Source organism: Mustela putorius, unplaced genomic scaffold (assembly GCF_011764305.1).
Source record: "Mustela putorius furo isolate JIRA1106 unplaced genomic scaffold, ASM1176430v1.1 tig00000145_pilon_pilon_pilon, whole genome shotgun sequence".
Taxonomy (NCBI): domain Eukaryota; kingdom Metazoa; phylum Chordata; class Mammalia; order Carnivora; family Mustelidae; genus Mustela; species Mustela putorius.
Window position 1 is genome coordinate 29,278,664 of NW_025421294.1, and position 22,015 is coordinate 29,300,678.

The following is a 22,015-nucleotide window of genomic DNA, read 5'->3' on the forward strand; positions in this document are numbered from 1 at the left end:
TAGACATTATGTGGTAGTGCAAAGGGGGCCTGTGTCCACAACACCTTGTTCCTTATCCTAGGCAAAATATGGTCAGCGACTTTTACCCCAAACAAAACACCTAAGAGTATCTTGAAGGAATATTAATAAAGCATTTGTAGAAATGGAGCATTTTATTCTGGATGTCGTACCTGGAATAAAGCCCTAGTAACTCTGGCATTACAGTGAAGAAAGTTTGCACAGTTAGGTCGTCCTGAATAGAACACACAATGAGACCAGCTACAAATAAGATGGGTGGCTCAGTCAGTTAAGCATCTATCTTCAACCCAGGTTATGATCCCAGGGTTTTGGGATCAAGCTGCATATCAGGCTCCCTGCTTATTGGGGAGTGCGCTTTTTGCTTTCCTCTGCTATTTCCTCTACGTGTGTATGCACCCTCTTTCTCTCTCAAATAAAATCTTTAGAAGAAAGAAAGGAAGAAAGAAACAACCTACAGTTAGGAAAACTGACCAGAAGATAGATATGTTTAGATGATACCAGAGCAAACCATATTTAGTCTTTTTGTGTTAATTAAAACTGATGGCCAGGCATAAGAGAACCAGGGTCATTGAGGAAGCATGGTGGAGAGCCTAATAAGTAAGCTTACAGATTCTGGAGAAAATAGTTAAAGAGAAGAAGAACATTTCCAGAGCTGTGCTCGGAGAGATTTAAAAATTCATCTCTTAAAACAAGAATAGGGTATTAGGGATAAAAGGAACAGTCACTGAGAAAGAAATACCTCAGAGTGACTTAAAACATGGCAGCAAAGACAAAAACATACAGTAGAGGGGAGTAGGTAATAAAGTTGAGGAAATCTCCCAGACTATAGAACAACAATAAATAACATTGAGCATTATTTCAGGAAATATAAAAGAAAATGTGGAAAATAAAGTACTCATGTAACAGTAATAGACTATACCAGAATGAAAGAAGGATGTGACTCTTCTAATTTAAAAGTCCACCTAAAATCTGTGCAAAATGAATTAAACTTGTTTTAACATTCTGTTTCCAGTATTGACTAAGAACACTCAGAAAAGTTAGACTAAATATAAAAAGTAGCTACAAAGAAGTATAAAAATTCAAAAAGGGAGCTAGGAACTATCTGACACAGAACAGAGAGAGAAGCAGACCACAAAGAGGTGAACTGAAGCCGTGTATCTCTGGGACATTACCAGTACAGTAAAGCACCCGAGAGATAGCCTTTTTGGGCAATAGACTCCCAGGAAAAGGCTATAGAGTTGAAATCCTGCAGTTGCTAGGGGCGCAAAGTCTGCATGTGTCAAATCCCTTCCCCTCCCCACTGAAACTGTATCCCATAAAGGTGTCTTTTTTCCCATGGACATTTTTAGTCCATAGATTGTAGCTGAGAAAACGAACTGCTAGGTAAAAATCACAGGTTTCTAGTTTAGAGGGTCTGCCAGGGTTCAGACCACTCTCACATAAATGTCTATATTGAGCATTGGGACCTTGAACAGCTAACTTTGAGGTGGATGTGGGCTGTTGTTAAGCAAACTCAGAAGGACCTCAAGATTTGGCTCTGGCTCTAGCCCTAGACTTAAGGTGCCTAGCAAAAGAATATAAAAATCCTCTTTTAAGGATTTAAGCAGTGACCTCTTATTTGTAAAATTTACAATTTTCCAAGTACAGAGTCAAAGACTGTGAGGCTCTCTTAGAAGTCAGTGTAATCTACAACCAGAAACAGAACCAGAAGGGCTCCAGAATATCAAATATCAGAATATCAGACTATGATGTACCTATCTTATATCTGTGAAGATAAAAATCAAATTAAAGGTTACATTTGCAGGTGAGATGGGATAAACACATGCCACCCTTTATTTCCCACTAAGTTCAACAATAAAACCTGGCCAGAATCGTGATCACCCATTGAAGAACTTGGAAACTTCGAAGTCTCACTACCAGCAGTGGATTAATCTTTTTTTTTTTTTTTCTCCAGCATCCCCTGAGCTGGCAAGCTGAAACCTGGATGTGTGCAAACTAATAAAGGTTCAGGAAAAAGCTAATTTGAGGAGTGAAAAAGAGAATTCCCACCTTTTTTTTTTCCTCATTCTGTCAGGCCTCAGCTCCAAATAATCCAGTAGCATTGACCGCAGCCTTCAACATAAGGCTACTCGAAACAATTCTGAGGGTGGAGCTGTGGCTCCAAGAAGGCAAGGCCAGCTTCATTGTTTTCCCACACTCTCACTGTCCTCTTACTTGCCCCCCTAAAGTGCTAGAGTGGGCAGTTTATTAATTTATATCTAGAGGACTGAAAAGGTTAAACTAAGGATAGTAGGTTGTTAACTGAGATGGAGGAGACAACCCCATAAAGTTGTTTATGAGATCCTGGGCTCAGTGCATGGGTGCATGCGTGTGTGTGTGTGTGTGTGTGTGTGTGTGTGTGTGTGTTCGTACTTAGCATACCAAAGACTTGGAAGTAGACCTCTGCCCAGGTCCCAGAATGACTGGTGGCACAAAGCACTCCAGAGCTTTTAAAACTGAACATGGGAACCATAGCCCACAGAAGGCTAAACAAAGATACAGCAATATTTTCCATAACTTATAAACGGGACTCAGGGCAATTTTAAGTATAAAAAGGATCTCTTAGTACAAATCTCTTTATTTTGTTTGGGCTTTGCGGAACTTTTGATTTTGTGCATTGATGTCTCATCACTTTAGAAATTTTGTGGCTATTATGACTTGAGAATACTGCCTTTGCTACTTTGTCTTCTTTCCATGTGAGATCATATGTGGTAAAAGATCTCTGTCCCATGCATCACTTAGAGTCTGTTCTGTTCTTTCCATTTTTTCTCATACTTGTGCTTCAGTTTGGATATTTTCTAATGACCTGTGTTTAAGCAAAGTTTTCCTGTTTTCTTATTTATCCAGTCTGCTGTTGAACACATGCAGTGAGCTTAATTTTAGATAATTTTGTAGTTCTAGAATTCCCATTTGAATCTCTTTTTTATAAATTCTAGTTCTCTATTGCACCATATTTTCATCTATTTTATCTCTTCCCTATATTTTCTTATTATATTTCTTATTATTTCTTACTATAAAACTCTTGTGTCTTAATTCCAAAATTGGGGTTTTTATTATCCACATGCCAAACCTCCCCCGGTGGTTATCATTGTGTCTTATTTTGTGTGTCTTGCAAATGTTTTCTTTGTATGCTATACTTAGTATATAACAAGTAGGGAAATTAATATTTTTTTAATGGAAAGGGTTTGCCATTTCCTCTTGTTAAGCATACAAGGTGAGGGCTGGGTGAGGTTGGGTTACAGAATTACTTAAAATGTTTCCAGGTTTCAAACTGAGAGTGATGTTTGTCTTGTGCTTGTTGCAGGTCCCTTCTCTTAATGGAACGTTTTGTCTCTGAGCATGGAGAGATTGTGGGAAATTGTACTCTGCTTTTGTTAGCCTTGTCCTTGTACCCTCACCCCTAATCTCAGGCTGAGGCATGGCTTTTGGTTCAGAGTATAGTGGCTTTCTTTTTTTTTTTTCTTAAGTTCAGCCCTTCAGAGGTTTTGAGATTTGCTCTTGAGCCTCCCTCCCCAAGCAGATAAATACATCATGTGTTTGTTGCACATCCATCCTTGTTGTATGACTTTGTATCCTAAGTACCATAAGACTGTATGAAATTTCCAACCAGTCCCCAGCCTCTTGCCTTGTCTTACAAGTAGACATGTCCCATGGAGGAAGGCAGCACTGCTTTGGGTCTCTTTGTATTCCAGGTTTTATGCCAGTGCTTGAAGCTGTTAAAAATTATTTTTCCTCGGGGCGCCTGGGTGGCTCAGTGGGTTAAGCCGCTGCCTTCGGCTCAGGTCATGATCTCAGAGTCCTGGGATCGAGTTCCGCATCGGGCTCTCTGCTCAGCAGAGAGCCTGCTTCCCTCTCTCTCTCTCTGCCTGCCTCTCCATCTACTTGTGATTTCTCTCTGTCAAATAAATGAATGAATGAATGAATGAATGAATGAATATTTTTCCTCTAGTAGAGTCCCTCTACCTCATTGCCATTTCATGTTTAGAGACGAAAACGGCAGGCAATCTCAATTTACGATCTTTGTGTCATGGAATTTTAGCTCATCTGTTCCTCTTAGCTTTCACAGCTTTCTAACATCTTTAAAAATCACATCACTCAGATAATTAATTATTAGCATTTTCATTTTTTTTAAAAGTCATATATGTGTATGTTTTAAAAATTAAAACATTAAAGAAAGTATACAGATGGACCCCACTGTGTACAGTATTCTGAAACTTTGCACAGGAGTTGGTATAGATTTATTTCTTATGAGATTGTTGAATAGGAATCTATTGACATACTATTGTAATCTGTAATGTGTTGAACTAATGTCATATTGATGGGTATTTTTGGTTATTGCTAGTTTTTGCTGTTTATAGTGTTGAAATAAAAATCCTTTGTACTTTTATGCTTATGTAGATATACCTGTAAGATAAATTTCTCATAGTGGAATTAATTTTGACAATACTGTACTTGGGCTTTCCAAAAGTTTATCCCAATCTACACTTCTATTTAAGAATGCCTCTGTAGTGGGTTTGGTCAACTTTATGGTTATTGATGCACATCATTTAATTATGAGGGAAGATGAATACCTTTTTTACATGTTACCATTTCTTTTTCACAGTCTTTTCATTTTCCATGTTTATATTGAGTTTCTTATTTTTCATTGATTTGTTTGAATGTGTTACTAAAAAAAAGGAAAGTATCTTTTTAGTCTTAAAGGTTGCAGATATTTCCCCAAGTGGTCCTTTTGACTTTGCTTGTGATGTGTTGCGGGTGTGTGTGTGTGTGTGTGTGTGCACGCGTGTGTGGATATACATACATATAGGTAGGGACTGAGAAATTTTTCATCTTTATGTAATCAAATTTATGATTCTCCGGCACCTTCATTTCTGATTCGTATGTTCAGTATTGTTCTTTATTGGCATTGTAATTACATTTACTCACCTATTAATTTTTATCAGGAACTTTAACTAATTTTTAAAATTCACTATTTTTCTCTTCATCTGCAAATTAATATCTTTACAGTTTTATTTATAACTGTATACACAAGTCCAGTGAGGATATAAACTTCTTCATACACTCTTAAGTTGGTTATGTACACATCACAGGCAGGAATATCTACAGCCCATTTAAAGATTTCCTGTTGCTTTTCACAGAAAATTCAGACACCTCACCGTAGCATTTTTAGGCCCCTTATTTACCTTATTCCCCAGTCATCTTAATTTTCCTTAAGTTTCCTTTTGTGACAGGATCTTCGAACTTGAGATTTCCTCTACCTAGTGTCATTCTGTTTTCCCTTCCCTTTGCTTGGTTAAAATCTCACCTTACTGAACTTTTCTTACACAGTGACTTAATTAAGGAGGATTTTCCCTTTCCCGTTGTCTTAATCCCTTGGCTTATGTTTTTTCTGTACCACGTATCTTAGACTTAACTCTTCTACAACGGCCAATCTTCAGGCATTTGGTATAGTGCCTGACATGTTCTTGGGTCAGTAAATTTTTTTTTTTTTTGTATGAGTACATACTGATTTTAGCTCAAAAAGGCATTTTTGCCTTTACCGCATGCTTAAATTAAAGCATAAATTTCAAAGGAAACTAAAAGGAATTTATTGCTTTTTAATCAAGCAAAATGTCTTGAGAAGGTGACTCCTAAAGATTTCCCATTATTTTGAAGGCAGAAAATATGCTTTTCATAAACTTTGAATATGCTTTGGTAATACATCATCCTGGTTGAAACTTTCAAGAGTGGTCCACTTCTACAACTGAATGCCAAGCTATTTTCTGTTGTAATGCATCAATTTTTTAAGTCTTTGTCTTTCAGAATCTTACTTGTAACTCTTTTGATGTTGAAGGAAACTGTTCAGTCACCCCCAAAACAACAAAAAAGATAAGTTTTCTGTTTTCAGTGGGCACATTTGTACTATTTACAGTTTTTCTTTTATAAAGGTACTAAGTAGTACTACTCAAAGCTATACCTTTTGAAGACCTGCATATTCTAGAATATGTAGCTTCATTTTGCTTTGATTCAGACCCCCCCAGACACCATGAGTTTTTAGGAAGGTTACCTTCTATGTTAGCTTTTATCTTTTTAGTTTTTCCCCCCTCTAGTAGTTGATCTGTCTTATTTCAGAAAGCATATTTAAAACAACAAAAAAATTACTATGGACTTAGTTAATGAAACGTAGGTAATATAGGTTATCCTAACTGGAAAAGGCAACACTAATAACTAATTATACTAGTTATTAGAAGTACCTAGTATGGGGGTGCCTGGATGATGGCTCACTGAGTTGAGCCTCTGCTTTTGGCTCAGGTCATGATCTCAGGGTCCTGGGATTGAGCCATAGTCTTACACAGATTAGTCTTTTTTTCACCTGATCCCAAGGAGGTATAGCCCTTCTCCCAAGGTGAAAATTCTGATCTAGGCTAAGAGATTGTGAGACAGGCAGTTCTTCCAGTGTGCTTTCACTTTCCTTAAGAATGAAATAACTTATCAGACTTCGCGTTAATAGGAAGTTACCTAAGAATGATTGGTTGTTTACTTCACACCACTGTAGTGAATGTTTCTTAGCTGAATAACAAGTGACGGAGTTGTCAGAAATGTCGTCTTGAGGAGATTGTCACTTATTTTTACATTTGGTATTGTTTATTTCTGGCGAAAACAGGTGCAGTCAAACTTTTTTTTTTTTTAAATTGGCTGAATTTTACAAAACTGAACCTGACTGCAGTACTTGTATCTCATCTCAAGTGATATAGATTATGATAAGAAATAACGTGTAAATAATAAAGTCTAAATACTTCTTCCTATAAAATCTGAGTTGATTAATAGTTATATTACTTATTGTTATTATATAGCAATTATTACTAAATAGGAAGCCCGGGACTTTCAAACATACTACCTGCCCACTTTCATTCCATTCTTGCCAGTAACTTTCTTTTGCCACTTTGGGAAAATATCAGAAGTATGGTTAGTTATAAAAACTGAAGAGAGGGGTGCCTCACTGGCTCAATTGGTAGAGTGTGCAACTCTTGATCTCAGGGTCATGAGTTTGAACCCCAAGCTGGACATGAAGCCTACTTTTTAAAAAAATTGGAATATATTCTTAGGGGTACCTGGGTGACTCATTTGGTAGATAGAGCATGTGACTCTTGATCTCAGGGTCATGGGTTTGAACACCAAGTTGGGTATAGAGATTACTTAAAATCTTAAAAAACTAAAAAAAAAAAATCTTAAAAAACTGAAGAGATAAGTGGATATGGCTGATGAAGGATGGGTATAAATTTCATAATGTTTAATGAATGAGACTGAAAGGCCAAGTAATAGAAAGTGATTGTTTATCTTTCAAATTTGTTGTTCCTATAAAATCTTGCTAATGAGAAGAAAAGAAATGACAATTTTTTTTTTAATTTCCACAGTGTTCAAAGAGTTACTTAGTAGGACTGAACAAGAAAAATCTGGTATTCCTCATATTCCTAAAATTGCTGAAAAAAAAAGTAATCGCCATTCAATCCAGGATGTACCAGGAGATATTGAACACACATCACAGGAGAAAGGAAATAAGAAAATAAAAGCAAACACTGTTTCAGGTGGAAGAAACAAAATCAGGAAAATTTTGGATAAAACACGGTTTAGTATCTTACCTCCAAAACTGTTTAGGTAGGTAATGCTAATCTGTATCATGGTAGGCCTTTTCCTATTGACTATAATATTTTATTGGGGGGGGTAGGGAATTTGAGGTCAGTTTTGGTTTTTATACAACCAATGCATCATAAAATCTGTAAGTAACCCATAAATAAGAAATTCTCAGTATTTTTTCCATTGCTTCTGTGATGTTACCACTGCTAGATTATGTGTTCTTCCAGTAGCTATTTTGAATTTTAGGGAAGACTGCCCGTTTTATCTTATGAAATCTTTCCTTGTGTATTTTTGGTCTAATTTCAGTCCTTTGATGTATAAATTTGGACATCTTGGGAATACATTTGCTGATACTGGTTTTTGTCTTCTAAGTCATCTTTCTCTTATTGCACTATTTTTTCCTTCCTGAATTCTAAATGACCTTCTTAATCAAATCTGTTTCTATTTCTAAATTGAGATGTCACCAAAAAAGAATGAAACTTTGAGACTTTAAATGTAAATTGAGGTTTGTAAAATACTTAGAAAATCAATTCACTAAAGTATCACAACTGGGAAAGAGTCTAGCATATATTATGTCTATTTATTTTACATTATCTACTTCTTAAAGCAATCACACAAGTCCTAATCAAGCTCAATACTTAACACATAGTAGTCACTCAATATCTGTTGAATAAGACAGTGAATGAAAAGAAGAAAGAATATTTAAGCAAAATATACTCAAAGAAAATACTTGGCTCCTGATAGTGCCTAGCACTATGCCCATTGATAATTTTATAGAGCTGAAAAGAGGTGGTCGCAACCTCTAAGGAATTTGTACTACAAACCCTTTATTTTCCCACACACTTATCATACACTAGGCACAGTGTCCAAATAATACAAAGATAGAGCAAGTTTCTTGTTCTCTAAGAGTTGATTATCTAACTAGGGAAGCAGACATTACAGAGTGATAAAATGTTTCAATACATAAAAAGGCAGGAACAAAGCTTGGTAGGTTAGTTGGAGTGTATTAGTGTGTGTACATCTAGGGATAAAGCAGGAGAGTTAGGTAAGTGCTGTGTTATGAAGGACTTTGAATATTATGCTAAAGATATGAACTTTATTGTGTCATAGGAGGAGGGAGCCATAGAAACTCTGTTCATCATATTTGATAGTTTGGGGTTGTAAGTGCAGCACAGTGCAGTAGTAACAGCAAGGACACTAGGGGGCAACTTAGAAATCGATAAATACCAACTCTCAATTTTTTTAGAGTTCAGGATCTCAAAGATTGCCTGATCAGAAAATGCTTTTCTTTTTGAGTTCTTATTTCCAGTCAGGGAACACATTTGTTCTTCATTTAATTGGGGGCTCACAGAGAATTGACACATCCTGAAATCTGTTCTTAATGCCACTGATTTCTACAAAGTCTATTTATTACTCATTGTTTTTTAGTGACTGCTCTCCTTGAGGCAAGTAGTTTATAAAAATGATAACTTTAATATAGATGAAGTTTTTTTAATGCTGAGCATACTGTAGTGTGACAGCAGGACAGCGAACACTGTAAGAAAAATCTTATTCTCATATATGAGAATTACGGAGATATAAGTGGGGCTAGGTCACAGTGTAAAGATGGCAGGCAGTTTTGGATGAGCAGAAGTCTGCAGGAAGGCAATGAGCAAACGGGGATGAATGGAGGACCAGAACCAGAGAAGAGTTTTCAAAGGAAGTTCTCAGGAGGTAATGCCCTGAGTTCTGTTGCTGGAAACCTGGGTGGATTTGGTGTGGAATACATTCATCTCCTTTAACTGGTTTTCATTTTGAACAGTGGCATTGTGATGTGTGTTCTCTAGAGTCAGAGAACAATGATTGTAACTGACTTTAGCTTTTTAGTGTTAGATTCCAACCAGCTATATTCATATGTCACGCAGCTAACTCATCTCCATAGTATGTCCTTCAGGGATGGGAATTGGTTTTATGCTTGGATTCTCTTTGGTTACAGTGGGAGGTGTGGAAATTAATGTAGCCAGGAGCAGTCATTTGAGTATTTTCAAGCATGATTTCTTTATATTGGTACCCCCTATAATGAAAGATCTAATAGAAATAGATAACTTAGAAGGAAATACTTTTTCATTTAGTTATGTATGGAGTTTTTTGTGCCAGTAGGAGACTGTTGTTGGCTATGAATGCAAACATTAATACTGTATTTCAGAAGTTAATATTAAACTATCACTTCTAAACATGTTTCAGAGTAGTAAAATGCTAATAATTTCAGCTATAAAATGCAAAAAGAAAAAGCCAGTTTATTTTAGTAGATATAATAAAGGTTTTCTGCTGGAGCCTGTTTTACAAAAAGAACTGATGTGTCAAACTGGTTGCTTAGCATTTTTGAGAATGAATGTGTATCCTATTTCTTGGCACTTTCAGGTAACTTTTAATAGATAAACAAAAGATCACTAAAACTTCAATGGGAAAATCAGCAGAGAACATGAATCATGTGTGCTGCATCATTAGTAATCAAGGGTATTCAATTTATTTTGAAAACAGGGAACCACTTGTTTCATCACAAATTGACAAGAGAATAGTCAGGGCCAGGAATTGATAACATCAGATAAATGGCTCAGACTGCTGTTGAAATATGAAATTATGCAACTTTCCATAAAGCCTTTGGGTATTTTTTCTCGAGGGTTTCAAAAATGTTCATACCTTTTAGTCAGTAATTCCATTTCTAATAATTAGGTGAAGATTTATATACAGATGCTCTTAGTAGTATTGTCTGTAATTAAACAAAAAAAAAGTACCCTAGATGTCCAGCTATAAGGGATTGGTTAAATAGATTGTGCTATATTCTGTAAAAGTAACTAGAATGGAAAATGTTGATTGTGATTTTTTCTTCTAGGGTGTGATGTTATACATAATTTTCTCTGTTCCTTGCTTGTTCACTGTATTTTTTAAATTTTCTCCTTTAAATATGTTTTAAGTGGGGGAAAAAAAAAAAACTTCAATGAATTTAATTCCATGATCCTGAGCATCTCCTGTGTGTCAGGCTCTTTGGAAGGGCACTTGGTCTCTGCCCATTGCAGCATTCATCTCTAAGAGTTATCATAGAAATACTGGAAGAAAGAGTAATCTACATCTGTCACATAGGCAAAAGAATATGAAAGGAAGGAAGGAAAGAGCAAATAGTTGAGATAAGAATAGATAATTCCCCATATCCCTAACCATTACATAATTTTAAAATGAAAGAATTGTTCTGAAAATTACAACTGGAAAAAATTTACTCATTTTCAATAACCTCTGTGAAAGGACATAGCAATGGGTATTTATTGACTTGTGAATATTTTATGATTTAGGAAATCTGATGTCCTTTTTTTTTTTAATCACTTAGCTTTTAGGTTTTTTCTTTTAATTACAAATTGCGTAGTAAGAGCTTCATATTATTCTTTGTAGTAGTCCCAGAAGTAGACTATCTTGTTTGCTTATCAGAAATTATTTTTTCTCACCATCTTTTTGTCAGCATACTTTGTTTGCTTTTAGTATTGGAATTATTTTTCATTTGCATATTGATATTTACATAGCTTCTTTAGTTTCATAATATGAAACTAAAATACAGTTTTATTCTAAGTAAACTTAGTGATGGGGAATTATTGAGGAATTTTTCAAAACTATCTTATTTCTGTTACTGCATCATCTCAGGAGACTGTTTTGGTAAGAAATGACATGATTATTTGCAAATGGGCTTTATCAATTCAGCTTCCAAAAAAGCATGGATATTTTGCTAATTAGATACTGTTTCATTCATGTCATGGCATGAGTTGTACATAACATTAGAATAGTTTTCATTTATACATGCTCACACCTTAATTACCATGAATTTGTAACCAGCTTTACATTATTGTATCTGTATGGTGTACTCTCTTTGCTTATTAAAAAAGCAGAGGTAATGTTAAATAATATCAGTAAGAAAGATAAGGACTTACGGTATTTCATGCACTTTTCTTAGTCTCCATAGTGAATTACTTCTTACTGCTACTAATAGAGCCAGTTCCCTTTAAAAGAAAATTAAAACTTTTTAACATTGTTAACTTGCTTCTACTGTGATTATTATTTTTTTTTTTTTAAGATTTTATTTATTTATTTGTCAGAGAGAGAGTGAGCGAGAGCGAGCATAGGCAGACAGAATGGCAGGCAGAGTCAGAGGGAGAAGCAGGCTCCCTGCGGAGGGCAAGGAGCCCGATGTGGGACTCGATCCCAGGACCCTGGGATCATGACCTGAGCCGAAGGCAGCTGCTTAACCAACTGAGCCACCCAGGCGTCCCTCTACTGTGATTATTAATAGGACCAGCTAACCTTTTAACAGTTTGCTCCTTTGGATTCAGTTACTTGGACCTCTGTATTAAAAAATAAGCAGATTTGTTTTCAAAAGTCAGTTAAATTAGAAAGCCTATTATATTTAAAAATATTTATTTTCCATATAATTTAAGTTGTTGCAAATTACATCAAAGCTGTAAGTACAGCTTCTGTGGAAGCCACCTTCCTTTTGTTCTCATACCTAACTTTAAAACATTTAGCTCCGATCTTTAGCAACACACACCAAATTATAAGGAACCAATTTAACATAAGCACTAATATCCTATCAGATATTGTATTTCCTTAGCCTTAGTTCTGTCAGATGAGACTGCCTTCTCTCCCAGGTAAACACTTCCTGTTTCTGTAGCATTTGTTGTATCCATGCTGCCTTCTCTGTTTTTCAGTACAAATTGCTTAAAATCCTTTCTAGGTTTGTACTGTTCTAATTTTAGTAAAAGTACTCTACTTCTTCTTAAAAATTGGAATTGTATTTTCCTCTGTGCCAAAATATTCACCTACATAACCTAATTTAATCCTTAAGGCAGCCCTGGGGGAGTAGTAGTCACATTTTTAGATGAGGAAACCAAAGGTCCAAAACAGAAAGAAATTTCCTTGAGGTCACGTAGCTAATAACCCAAGTTTACATGCATAGCTGGCTCTTAAAACACTTACTTTTGCTCCTTTCCATGTCTTCATGCTTTTCCCTGACTCCTGTGCAGTCTTGCTTGTCCTAGCTCTCTCTTCCTTCTGTGGCTGTTAGCAGTCCTTTAGCTTATTTATTTAACTGTCCTCCGCTCTTCATCTGGCATAGTTCCCTAATCTGCCTAAGTCCTATTTTCTACTCCTAACGTATTCTGGATGTATCCCCTATCACTCATTTAATCCATTTCATGGTAACAGGTAAGTGTTCTTTGATACCCCTGTTTGTATGGCAGGTACTGGGTAGAATACTACATTGAATAAAACATAGATGAGAATTAATGTTAACCTAAAGGATTGGTTTAACCTTCAGAAAAAAATGGTATTTTGCTCATTATTCTAATGGAAATCTTTTTCATTGCTGTACTGTGTTTGTATAGGACTGTTTCATTAATCCTTTGTTTTGTAGGACTTTCTGGGGTATGTATGTAAAGTTTAAATGACAGAGTTGGGTTTCTTTTTTTTTTTTTTTTAAAGATTTTATTTATTTATTTGACAGAGAGAGATGACAAGCAGGCAGAGAGAGAGGAGGAAGCAGGCTCCCTGCTGAGCAGAGAGCCTGATTTGGGGCTCGATCCCAGGACCCTGGGATTATGACCTGAGCCGAAGACAGTGGCTTAACCCACTGAGCCACCCAGGCGTCCCACAGAGTTGGGTTTCTTTTAATTTTTTCTCTTAGATGGATTTAGAGCTGCCTGTGTAACACCTTTAAAGTATTTTTCTTGTTAAGTATAACAAATGTCATTAAAAGCAGCAATTCAAAACCATAAATCTTTTCAAAGGCACACAGGGTTATTATAAGGTCATTTGATAGTAATGTAGTTAGTATCTATAATGAATGAAATGCTGGGGTGTGGAGTCAGGGTGGCGTTGCTAGACCTTATATTGACTTCCCAAGTGAAGAAGATACTCTCTCTCCACTTTGCTGGTCTTCATGCCGAGAGTTCTCTGGAGCTTGAGAAGGTACAGGTGCACTGTGGCAGGCCTTGCCCATTCTGTGCTTCCTTAGAAGCCTAGAAAATAGGCCTAGGAGGTTGCTGTACCCTCTGAAGCCAGGCAGGAATATTGGATTCTAGGTCCCAAAGCCAGGGGGCGCTAACTTCTCAACCTTTAAACTATCTTATTTTTAAGATTTTATTTATTATTTGGGAGAGAGAGAATGAGACAGAGAGTACAAGAAGTGGGAGAGTCAGAAGGAGAAGCAGACTTCCTGCTGAGCTGGGAGCTGGATGTGGATCTTGATCCTGGGACTTCAGGATCATGACCTGAAGTGAAGGTAGTTGCTTAACCAACTGAGCCACGCAGGTGGCTTTAGAATACTTTATAAAGTATTTTGGGGCACCTAGGTAGTTCAGTGGGTTAAATCCTCTGCCTTGGGCTCAGGTCATGATCCTGAAGTCCTGGGATCGAGCCCCAAGTCGGGCTCTCTGCTCAGCAGGGAGCCTGTTTCCCTTCCTCTCTCTCTGCCTGCTACTCTGCCTACTTGTGATCTTTGTCTGTCAAATGAATAAATAAAATCTTTTAAAAAATAAAAATAAAAAAATAAATACTTTATAAAGTATCTTAAAAGAGGGGTGTTTTATTTGCTTAAATTTGGCCATTTAATTGATATTTCTGAAACCTTTGAAGGGAATTAACTTTAAATGACTTGCTTTCTGCTGTGGTTGTGATGCTCTCATCTAGGGAATAGCCAAAAAATTAGACTTGAGATACGAGATATCATGCAAGAAATCATATGTCCTTAGAATAAATTTAAAAGACTATAAAACTCCTTTTCTTCTGTTTTGATTTCTGGTCCTCTTTTTTCGTCTTTCTACTTGTCACATGTACCCAGTGTTCACTGTTCTTCTGTGTTCCATCTTCCTGTTACCTTTCCACATTATCGCTGGTTTGGGCAGTTCTCAGGTTGTTCATATGTTTAAAGACTCTATTATTTTGTCACTTGGACCTGGTCCCTTTGTTTTCTACAACCTGCTGGGTTTTTTGGTTTAAATTTAGACCCAACTTCATGCTTTGCCTAGAAGATCACCAACCTATTATTTGCGAGTGCAAACTTTGCTGTGGTGTGGTTATACGTTGTTGGATATATTAGTGTCCACCAAAACTGGATGATCTTAAAGGCTCCCCAAACATTCAGGTTTAATTTCTCTATCAAAACCAATAGAAACTCAGCATGACTTTCTTTATGATGTAAAACTACTTAGATGTGTAAGTTAAATTTAGTGTAAGTAAATTTTGAGTGTCTTCATTAATATAGTTATCCCATTTTTTAATTGCTGTAATATACTTATATAATTTTTTAAGTCACCACTTTGAATTGGTCTTATGCCTCAAGTGTATACAGAGAAAAGAAACCATTAAGAATTTTTAAATACTTTATGTGCCATTATTTTGAAGTGACGGAGGCCTGAGCCACTCACAGGACGACAGCATCGTGGGAACAAGACACTGCAGGCACAGTCTGGCTATAATGCCTATTCCTGGAACACTCTCATCTAGCAGCCCTGATCTCCTGCAACCGACCACCAGCATGTTGGATTTTTCTAATCCTTCAGGTAATTTTTATTTGTGATTTCATATAGCCTTATTGGTGCCAAAGGGACAAACGAGGTGGTTGTGTCTTGTGTATCAAATGGTAGATTTGCTTAAATCTGTCTTCTCTTATCTCAAGAGTTATGTTGAGTAAGTTATGACTTACTGCAAAAATCTAAAGAGAACTTTGTATCTTTCTGCATAAGCCAGAATGGTGTTTGTTCCAATATGAAATAGAAGTACATAGAAAAGGGATTACATTTAGGTGTCTTTTGGTAGCCTTTAGAGCAGCGGGATGCTGCTCAGTTAAGAAGCAGGTTGTCCAGGATGTGAAAGAGAATAAGTGAATCTATTGTAATTTTGGTGGTCTCACTTAACTTCCTCTGTGACATACTGAAATGTATTAGTAATTTTTTGTAAACACTGATTTTTTCCCGCAGCACCTGAAGCTAAAGCTGTTTTATTGTCACGTATTGTTAATTAAATATACTATAGCATCTTTTCATTTGTGTTCAGATTTGGGGTTTAAACATTGTGTGGGATATTAAGTTAATTTTCCTGCATCTATTCAAGCCCAGCGGCAGAAATTGCCACTTAACAGTATAATACAACATTTCATTACTAAGAAGAAAAACTTTGAGAATTATTTGCATATCTGTGACTTGAAAGGATTTGACTTTCATTTCAAATGAAATGTAAAATGGTATGTAAAAGACACATACAACTAAAACTGAGATGTGTAATTTGGTCCAAGGAGAGTAGACAAAAAAGGTAGCTCTGCAAAGATTGATGACATTGTGATTTGGCTTTAATTTTCATGCTGAAGCTCCTAATAGCTTGTGTCAAAAGGGAGGAAACTCAATTACATGAATCTCAGTATTCAAAAGGAAAGAATGTAAGTTGTAATAGTAAGGTTTATGTTTCATTTTAGCAACTTGAATTAAAATTGGACATAACATAAAAATACAGTTCAATGAAATTCATTCTGTACATTGGGTTTTTGTTTTTTTTTAATTTCGATTGCCTCTTAACTGTTAGCAAGGACTAACCCCAATTATCTGTCTTTGACACATCTTTCTCTCTACATGACTGCCAATGTTCTTTCTAGAACAAAGATTCTAATGAGTCATTACTTTGCTTTAGGAATTTCTAGTGATTTTTGTATTAGTCAAGGTTTAGTCATAAGATAGAAACCTCTCCAGATACTTATTCAGAATTTAGTAAAAGGGATTGTTGTCAAGGTATAAAGTTAACTATTTACTTACAATGGTAAAGAAGCAAGCACTAAGGTATCACAAAGGTAGGAAGCGCAAACTGGATTTTTCCTCTGGTACGTGAAAGAAGTGCCACCATAGGGTGAAGTGTTGCTGGGGTGGTACAGGAAGAAAAAGCCCACAAGAAGAAACATAAAGCAGCAAGTCTTTTCTTTCTTTAACCCAACACTTGTTTTTGGTGCCGGTTTTTGGCATAACCTAAAAGGTGTCTAGTTAGCAAAGAAGAATATGATTTGCAGAGTCTCAGCCCCGGATTTGTAACATTACGACAATAACATAATATTTGTTAATGTCCAGTTTTCACAGCATGATTGTAAATCCCCTTTCTAGCCTGCTGTTCTGCCATTCTCCCCACTCTCACCATCTGTCTTTCCTGAGTGGGACATGTGCCTTCATAACTGTGATTTCTTTTCCTGTGCTTTTTGCCACCTTTGGTGTTCTCTCCCTGCATATCCTGCGAACTTTTTCTTGTTCTGTGATACTGAGTTCAAATGTTACCTTATGTGGGAAGGCAGTCCCTCCTTTCCTAGAAATCTTTAGCACATTTTCATTGTCTGTCTTATATTGCTTTCCAGTAGGAGCACGGGAATTTATTTTCATGTCTATGTGTGTGTCCTGCAGCAGTATGTTCACAAATGAAATATTTTTACACTACCAAAACACAATCTAGGGGCGCCTGGGTGGTTCAGTGGGTTGGGGCCTCTGCCTTTGGCTCGGGTTGTGATCTCAGAGTCCTGGGATCCAGTCCCGCATCGGGCTCTCTGCTCGGCGGGGGGCCTGCTTCCCCCTCTCTCTCTGCCTGCCTCTCTGCCTACTTGTGATCTCTCTGTGTCAAATAAATAAGTAAAATCTTTAAAAAAAAAAAATCTAAGTATGCATACTTTCATAAGATGGTATGTTATAAAATGTGATGTTCCTGGCTGCCTTTTTGTCAGTGGCATATCTAGAAATGGGGGTAAGGAAATAAGGGATGGTTGTAGGGAAAGGACAGCAGTCATTTGGGGATTTGGCTGGAGCAACAAAGGGAAGAAGTTGGAATTGATGAAAATTTAGAAACTTTGGGCTCCATTGCAGTGAAATTCAAATTTCTGAGGAGGAAGTGCTAGTCAATTCAACTGATTGCATAGCTCACTCATTGAAAACTTTTGAGGCTCTTATGACTTCTATTCAAAGAAGGTCCATCTGCAGACTAAGTCTGCAGCCTTTGTCCGTACCAGCAATATAAAAAAAACACCTATAAGATCGGTATTTGACTTATAAATTATATTTTTAAGCCCCCAAATGTACACCTTTATGAAAGCACTTTTACAGTGCTGTTTATGTTGAATAAAATACACATTACCAATTGATTCCAAAATCAGTTCCTTAAATTATATATGACAGCGCCAAATTTTAGGTTAGCTGTGCATGTCATGTGTATATATTGCAGCACATGTGTGACATGAGTCAAGTCTGATGTGATCTCAGCTATGTTTATGCTGCTTGAGTAAAATTGTTAGAAAGTAGGGTCAAAGCTACAGAACTGTTAAAAGTAGTTTGCTTTTGATTGCTGACTCTTCTGTGATTTTGCTTTGTTTTTGCTGCCTACAGCTATTGCTTTTTACTGTAAGTATCTTGAAGACTGTGATATTCCATTGCTAAACTTCTTTGTAGTATTTTATTATTTTAAAAAAGTCATGTGATACAGAATTAAATAAAATAAGAGTCAGAACTTTTCTGTCCAATCTACAAGCTTACCAGTGTAAACTGGTGTGTATTCTTTTCAACATTTTCTTTGAATACATAATTTTTTATAGTTACAGAATCAGAGTATACAAGCTGCTCTATAACTTACATAGGTTTTAGAGGAATTTTTGACCTAAATACTAGATTAGGCATAAAAGATCTCAGAGTATGGCCAAAAGGATTATAAAACTCGAATTTTTTTTTTGAGTGTACTTATGGAACTTCTTGCTTCTTTTTCATTAGTAGCACATACCTTTTATTTGATTTCTTTATTACTTAATACTTTTTCAGATTCAGTATTATAAGTCTGAGTTATTTTAACTAATTTTTTATTTTAAAGAACATAAAATTTTTAAAAATCTGAGAAAGGGTAGAATATAAGTCTCCACTCCCTAGAATTAATGGTTGTTTATTCATATATCTTTCCAGATATTTCAGTGCACATAAAATGTGTCCACCACCCTTTTCACCCCAAATTATATGCTATACTTTTCTTCTACTTAGCCCATCTCACCTGCAATATACCTTGAATACTTTTCTACCTCAGAATGTGTTGTTCTTCCACAGTTTACTAAACAGCTGGTAGCATTTTGTTTAACCAGTCCCCTTTTGGTGAGTGTTTACAGTGTTGCCTAAATCTCTGTGTTTATCTTTCCATGTTTTATGTTTGCACTATTGTCGAATACTGAATTTTTGTCAAAGAGTTTGTGGAAATTTATTTTCTCCTTTATTATATATGTACCTACAAAATATCATCTTATTTTGCCTCTTACCCAGAAAAGCTTAAAATATTTACTGTCTGGCCCTTTATAGAACAAATGTGCTAATCCTTGATTTCTACCATTGTACCACTACCTTGCGTTTTCTTAGTGAAACTTCTCACGATGTGGATTGTCTTTCCGTGAACCCACCACTTTGTCTAATATAAGCAAGTCCCCGAGAGCAGAGACTTTGTCCCATCTCCTTTATTTCTGTATGTTCATCGCTTAAATACTGTTGACACATAATAGGCACTCCATAAGTACTTAATTGGCAGTTAACAACTTAAAGTATGACTAAGAGACAGTCTTTGGTTTTGTTTTTATCATAATATTACTTAAATAGTCCCTTCTTTATTACTGGGGTGAATACATGGATCCTTCAAGTATGTTATTTCTTTATTTTAATCAGGAGGATTATAGTTAGTATTCTAGAAATTCTGCCTTTGAGTTGAAAGTCCAGATATTGGAGATTTCTTCTCTTAAATCATTTACCTATTACCTAAGATTTTTTTTTAATGAAATAGGAATAAGATTAATAAATGCTTTAGTCCTCAAGATTCTTTTTAAATGTCTCTTTTTTCCTTATGGGGTTTTATTTTTAGGTGCATTTTAGTTTCATGCCTAAAATTTGAAATCATTTTGCTTTGATTCAATTTTATTCTAATGTCATGTCTACCATTCATCTGATCATTTAACATTTGCTATCTTACCTGTGTTAAGTATTACATTTGACACATACGCCCTTCTAACAACAAACATGATGACATAAACTGTCACAATTTTAAAACAAAATTTTACCATGACGCCGATAACAGTGCAAAGAAATGTTTACCTCCATTATTTTTACAAATCATTTTCCAGATTGGTATTTATTACCTTGGCAAATTAATCAGGATTTAGGTAATAGGGTGCCCTTTGAATAATCCCTTTTATGGATCTATTCTAGGGGTACCCATTCATGATGTCCAGATCCCTCTTACATGATGTCATTATGTAACAGTTTGGCCTTCTCATGGGAAACAAATGGCTTTAACAGTATGACTTTCTTTTACACTGTTTTGCAAGATGTTTGTTGTTTTACAAGTCTGAGTTCCTTCCCAGATGTTATTAGTATTTGAAAGTAAAAGAAGAGAAAATGAAATATGTGCAAATTCCCAATCTGTCTTTGTGAATAAATTTCTCTGGAGAAATTAATAAAAGAGATCCGAGCATCTCCCCTTTGCCTCAAGGTTAGCCAATCCTGCTGGCAAAAACCTAGTAAACTGGGGTGTCTGGGTGGCTCAGTGGGTTAAAGCCTCTGCCTTTGGCCTGGGTCATCATCCCAGGGTCCTGGGATCGAACCCTGCATCGGGCTCTCTGCTCTGGGGGAAGCCTGCTTCCTCCTCTCCTCTCTGCCTGGCTCTCTGCCTACTTGTGATCTCTCTGTCAAATAAATAAATAAAATCTAAAAAAAAAAAAAAAACTAGTAAACTGATCCAGTACTAGAGCCCCAGATAACTGAGGCCTTTTTTTGTAGAGGATGGGGACAGTACAGGTAACAGTAGTTAGTTGTTTGACCTCTTTATACAGAGTTCAAGGGGATAATGAAACCCTTTGTCCAGTATCTTTCTCTTGGAATTTCCCTCTGCTTGAAAACATTTTCTAGCCAAGAGTAGAAAAGCATCTCTGATTTGAGTGAATCATAAAACAGTCTAATCTTAAGCCTTGTAGGTGTAGAGAACTGATGTCATCAGCATCCTAAGGATTGACTCACTGCAAGGAAATAAGAACAAGAAGCTTTTGGTGACTCAAATATTTGCATACATTAAGAAAGGCCATTTGGTGCATACATCTTACGAAAGGAACTTGACTGAATATATGAAGACTTCTGCTTCCAGCTTGACAGTGGGCCTAGAACTCTTAAGACTGTGTTTTCCAGGCATTCATATCTGTTTAGTTGAATCTTCTAGTCTTGGGGGTCTCTTTTTGTCCCATGAGCTCAGAGTAGTATCTTATTCTCTGAAATTATCTTCTGCCACATCTCTTTCATTATTCTTTCCTTTAGCCAGAATTATACTTGAGATGGCTTTGAGACAAATTTGTCATTTTTCTTCATCTCTAAAAGTTAATATATGTAGTGCTAATGAGATAGTACTAGACAAACCATATATAATTACGTGAGCCACCAAAATCGCCCAGTCCAATTATAGTTCTTACCAAAAAACTAACAAATAATACATTTTTCTTAATTTAAAGAACAAAACTTTTGTAACTGATTTATTATCAAGAAATTATTAATATTAAGAAATATTAGGGAGGAAATACACTCTGTTCAAATTAGTCCAGGGTCATCGTATTGAACATTGTTTTTAAAGTTTTAGCCAATGCAGTATAACAAAATAAAATAAGGTAGAATGAGGGAAGGAGATAATCATTACTTACTTGTGCATATCTTGAATTAGGATTTGTCTGCTAATAGCAGAAATCCCAAAGAAAAAAAATGTTTAACCAAATCAGTTTTCCTGTGTTAAATAAATATAAAAATAGGAAGACATGTGCCACTGTATGGTAGACTGAGTGTTGGTATCTACTATAATTCAGTAAGAAAAAGCATAAAGAATGTAAAAAGTATTAAAAAAGAAGGAATATTAGTTACTCATTAAACAAGTGACTCTCACCCATAATCAAAGAAATGAAATGTAAGATAATGGCATATTTTTAGAGGGAGGAAAAGCATAGCGGTTTCAAAATGAAAAAATTGTAATGAACAGTTGGGTAAGGATGTGATTAAAATTGCTCTCTTTATATTCTAGCATTATAAAATATTATAACCTCTCTGGGGAGCATTTTGGCAGTATATTTCAAAAACCTTAAAAATATGCCTGCCCTCCTTCTAACTCAGCAAATCCTTTCTCTCTCTTTCTCCCCTCCCATCTCCCCTCCCCCACTGGATTTTCTCTGAGGAAATAATCAGATTGACTGCAAAGGTTAATCTACCAGGGAAAGAGAGTATTAGTCATCACAGTGTTGTTATAAAAGATACGCAACCTA

The 22,015-nt window shown here is 36.0% G+C and overlaps 1 protein-coding gene across 8 annotated transcripts in view; it reads left to right on the forward strand.

Annotated features, from left to right (window-relative positions):
* RAPGEF6 (Rap guanine nucleotide exchange factor 6) overlaps positions 1–22,015 on the forward strand; it is a 194,972-nt gene that overhangs the window by 127,782 nt on the left and 45,175 nt on the right. For all 8 annotated transcript variants that reach the window (XR_006605373.1, XM_004737410.3, XM_004737414.3 and 5 more), the window contains 2 exons: positions 7,452–7,692; positions 15,091–15,248. Coding sequence is in view for 7 of the 8 variants with exons in the window: in XM_004737410.3 (XP_004737467.1) it covers positions 7,452–7,692; positions 15,091–15,248 (399 nt within the window). In the remaining variant the exon portion in view is untranslated. The remainder of the gene's footprint in view (positions 1–7,451; positions 7,693–15,090; positions 15,249–22,015) is intronic.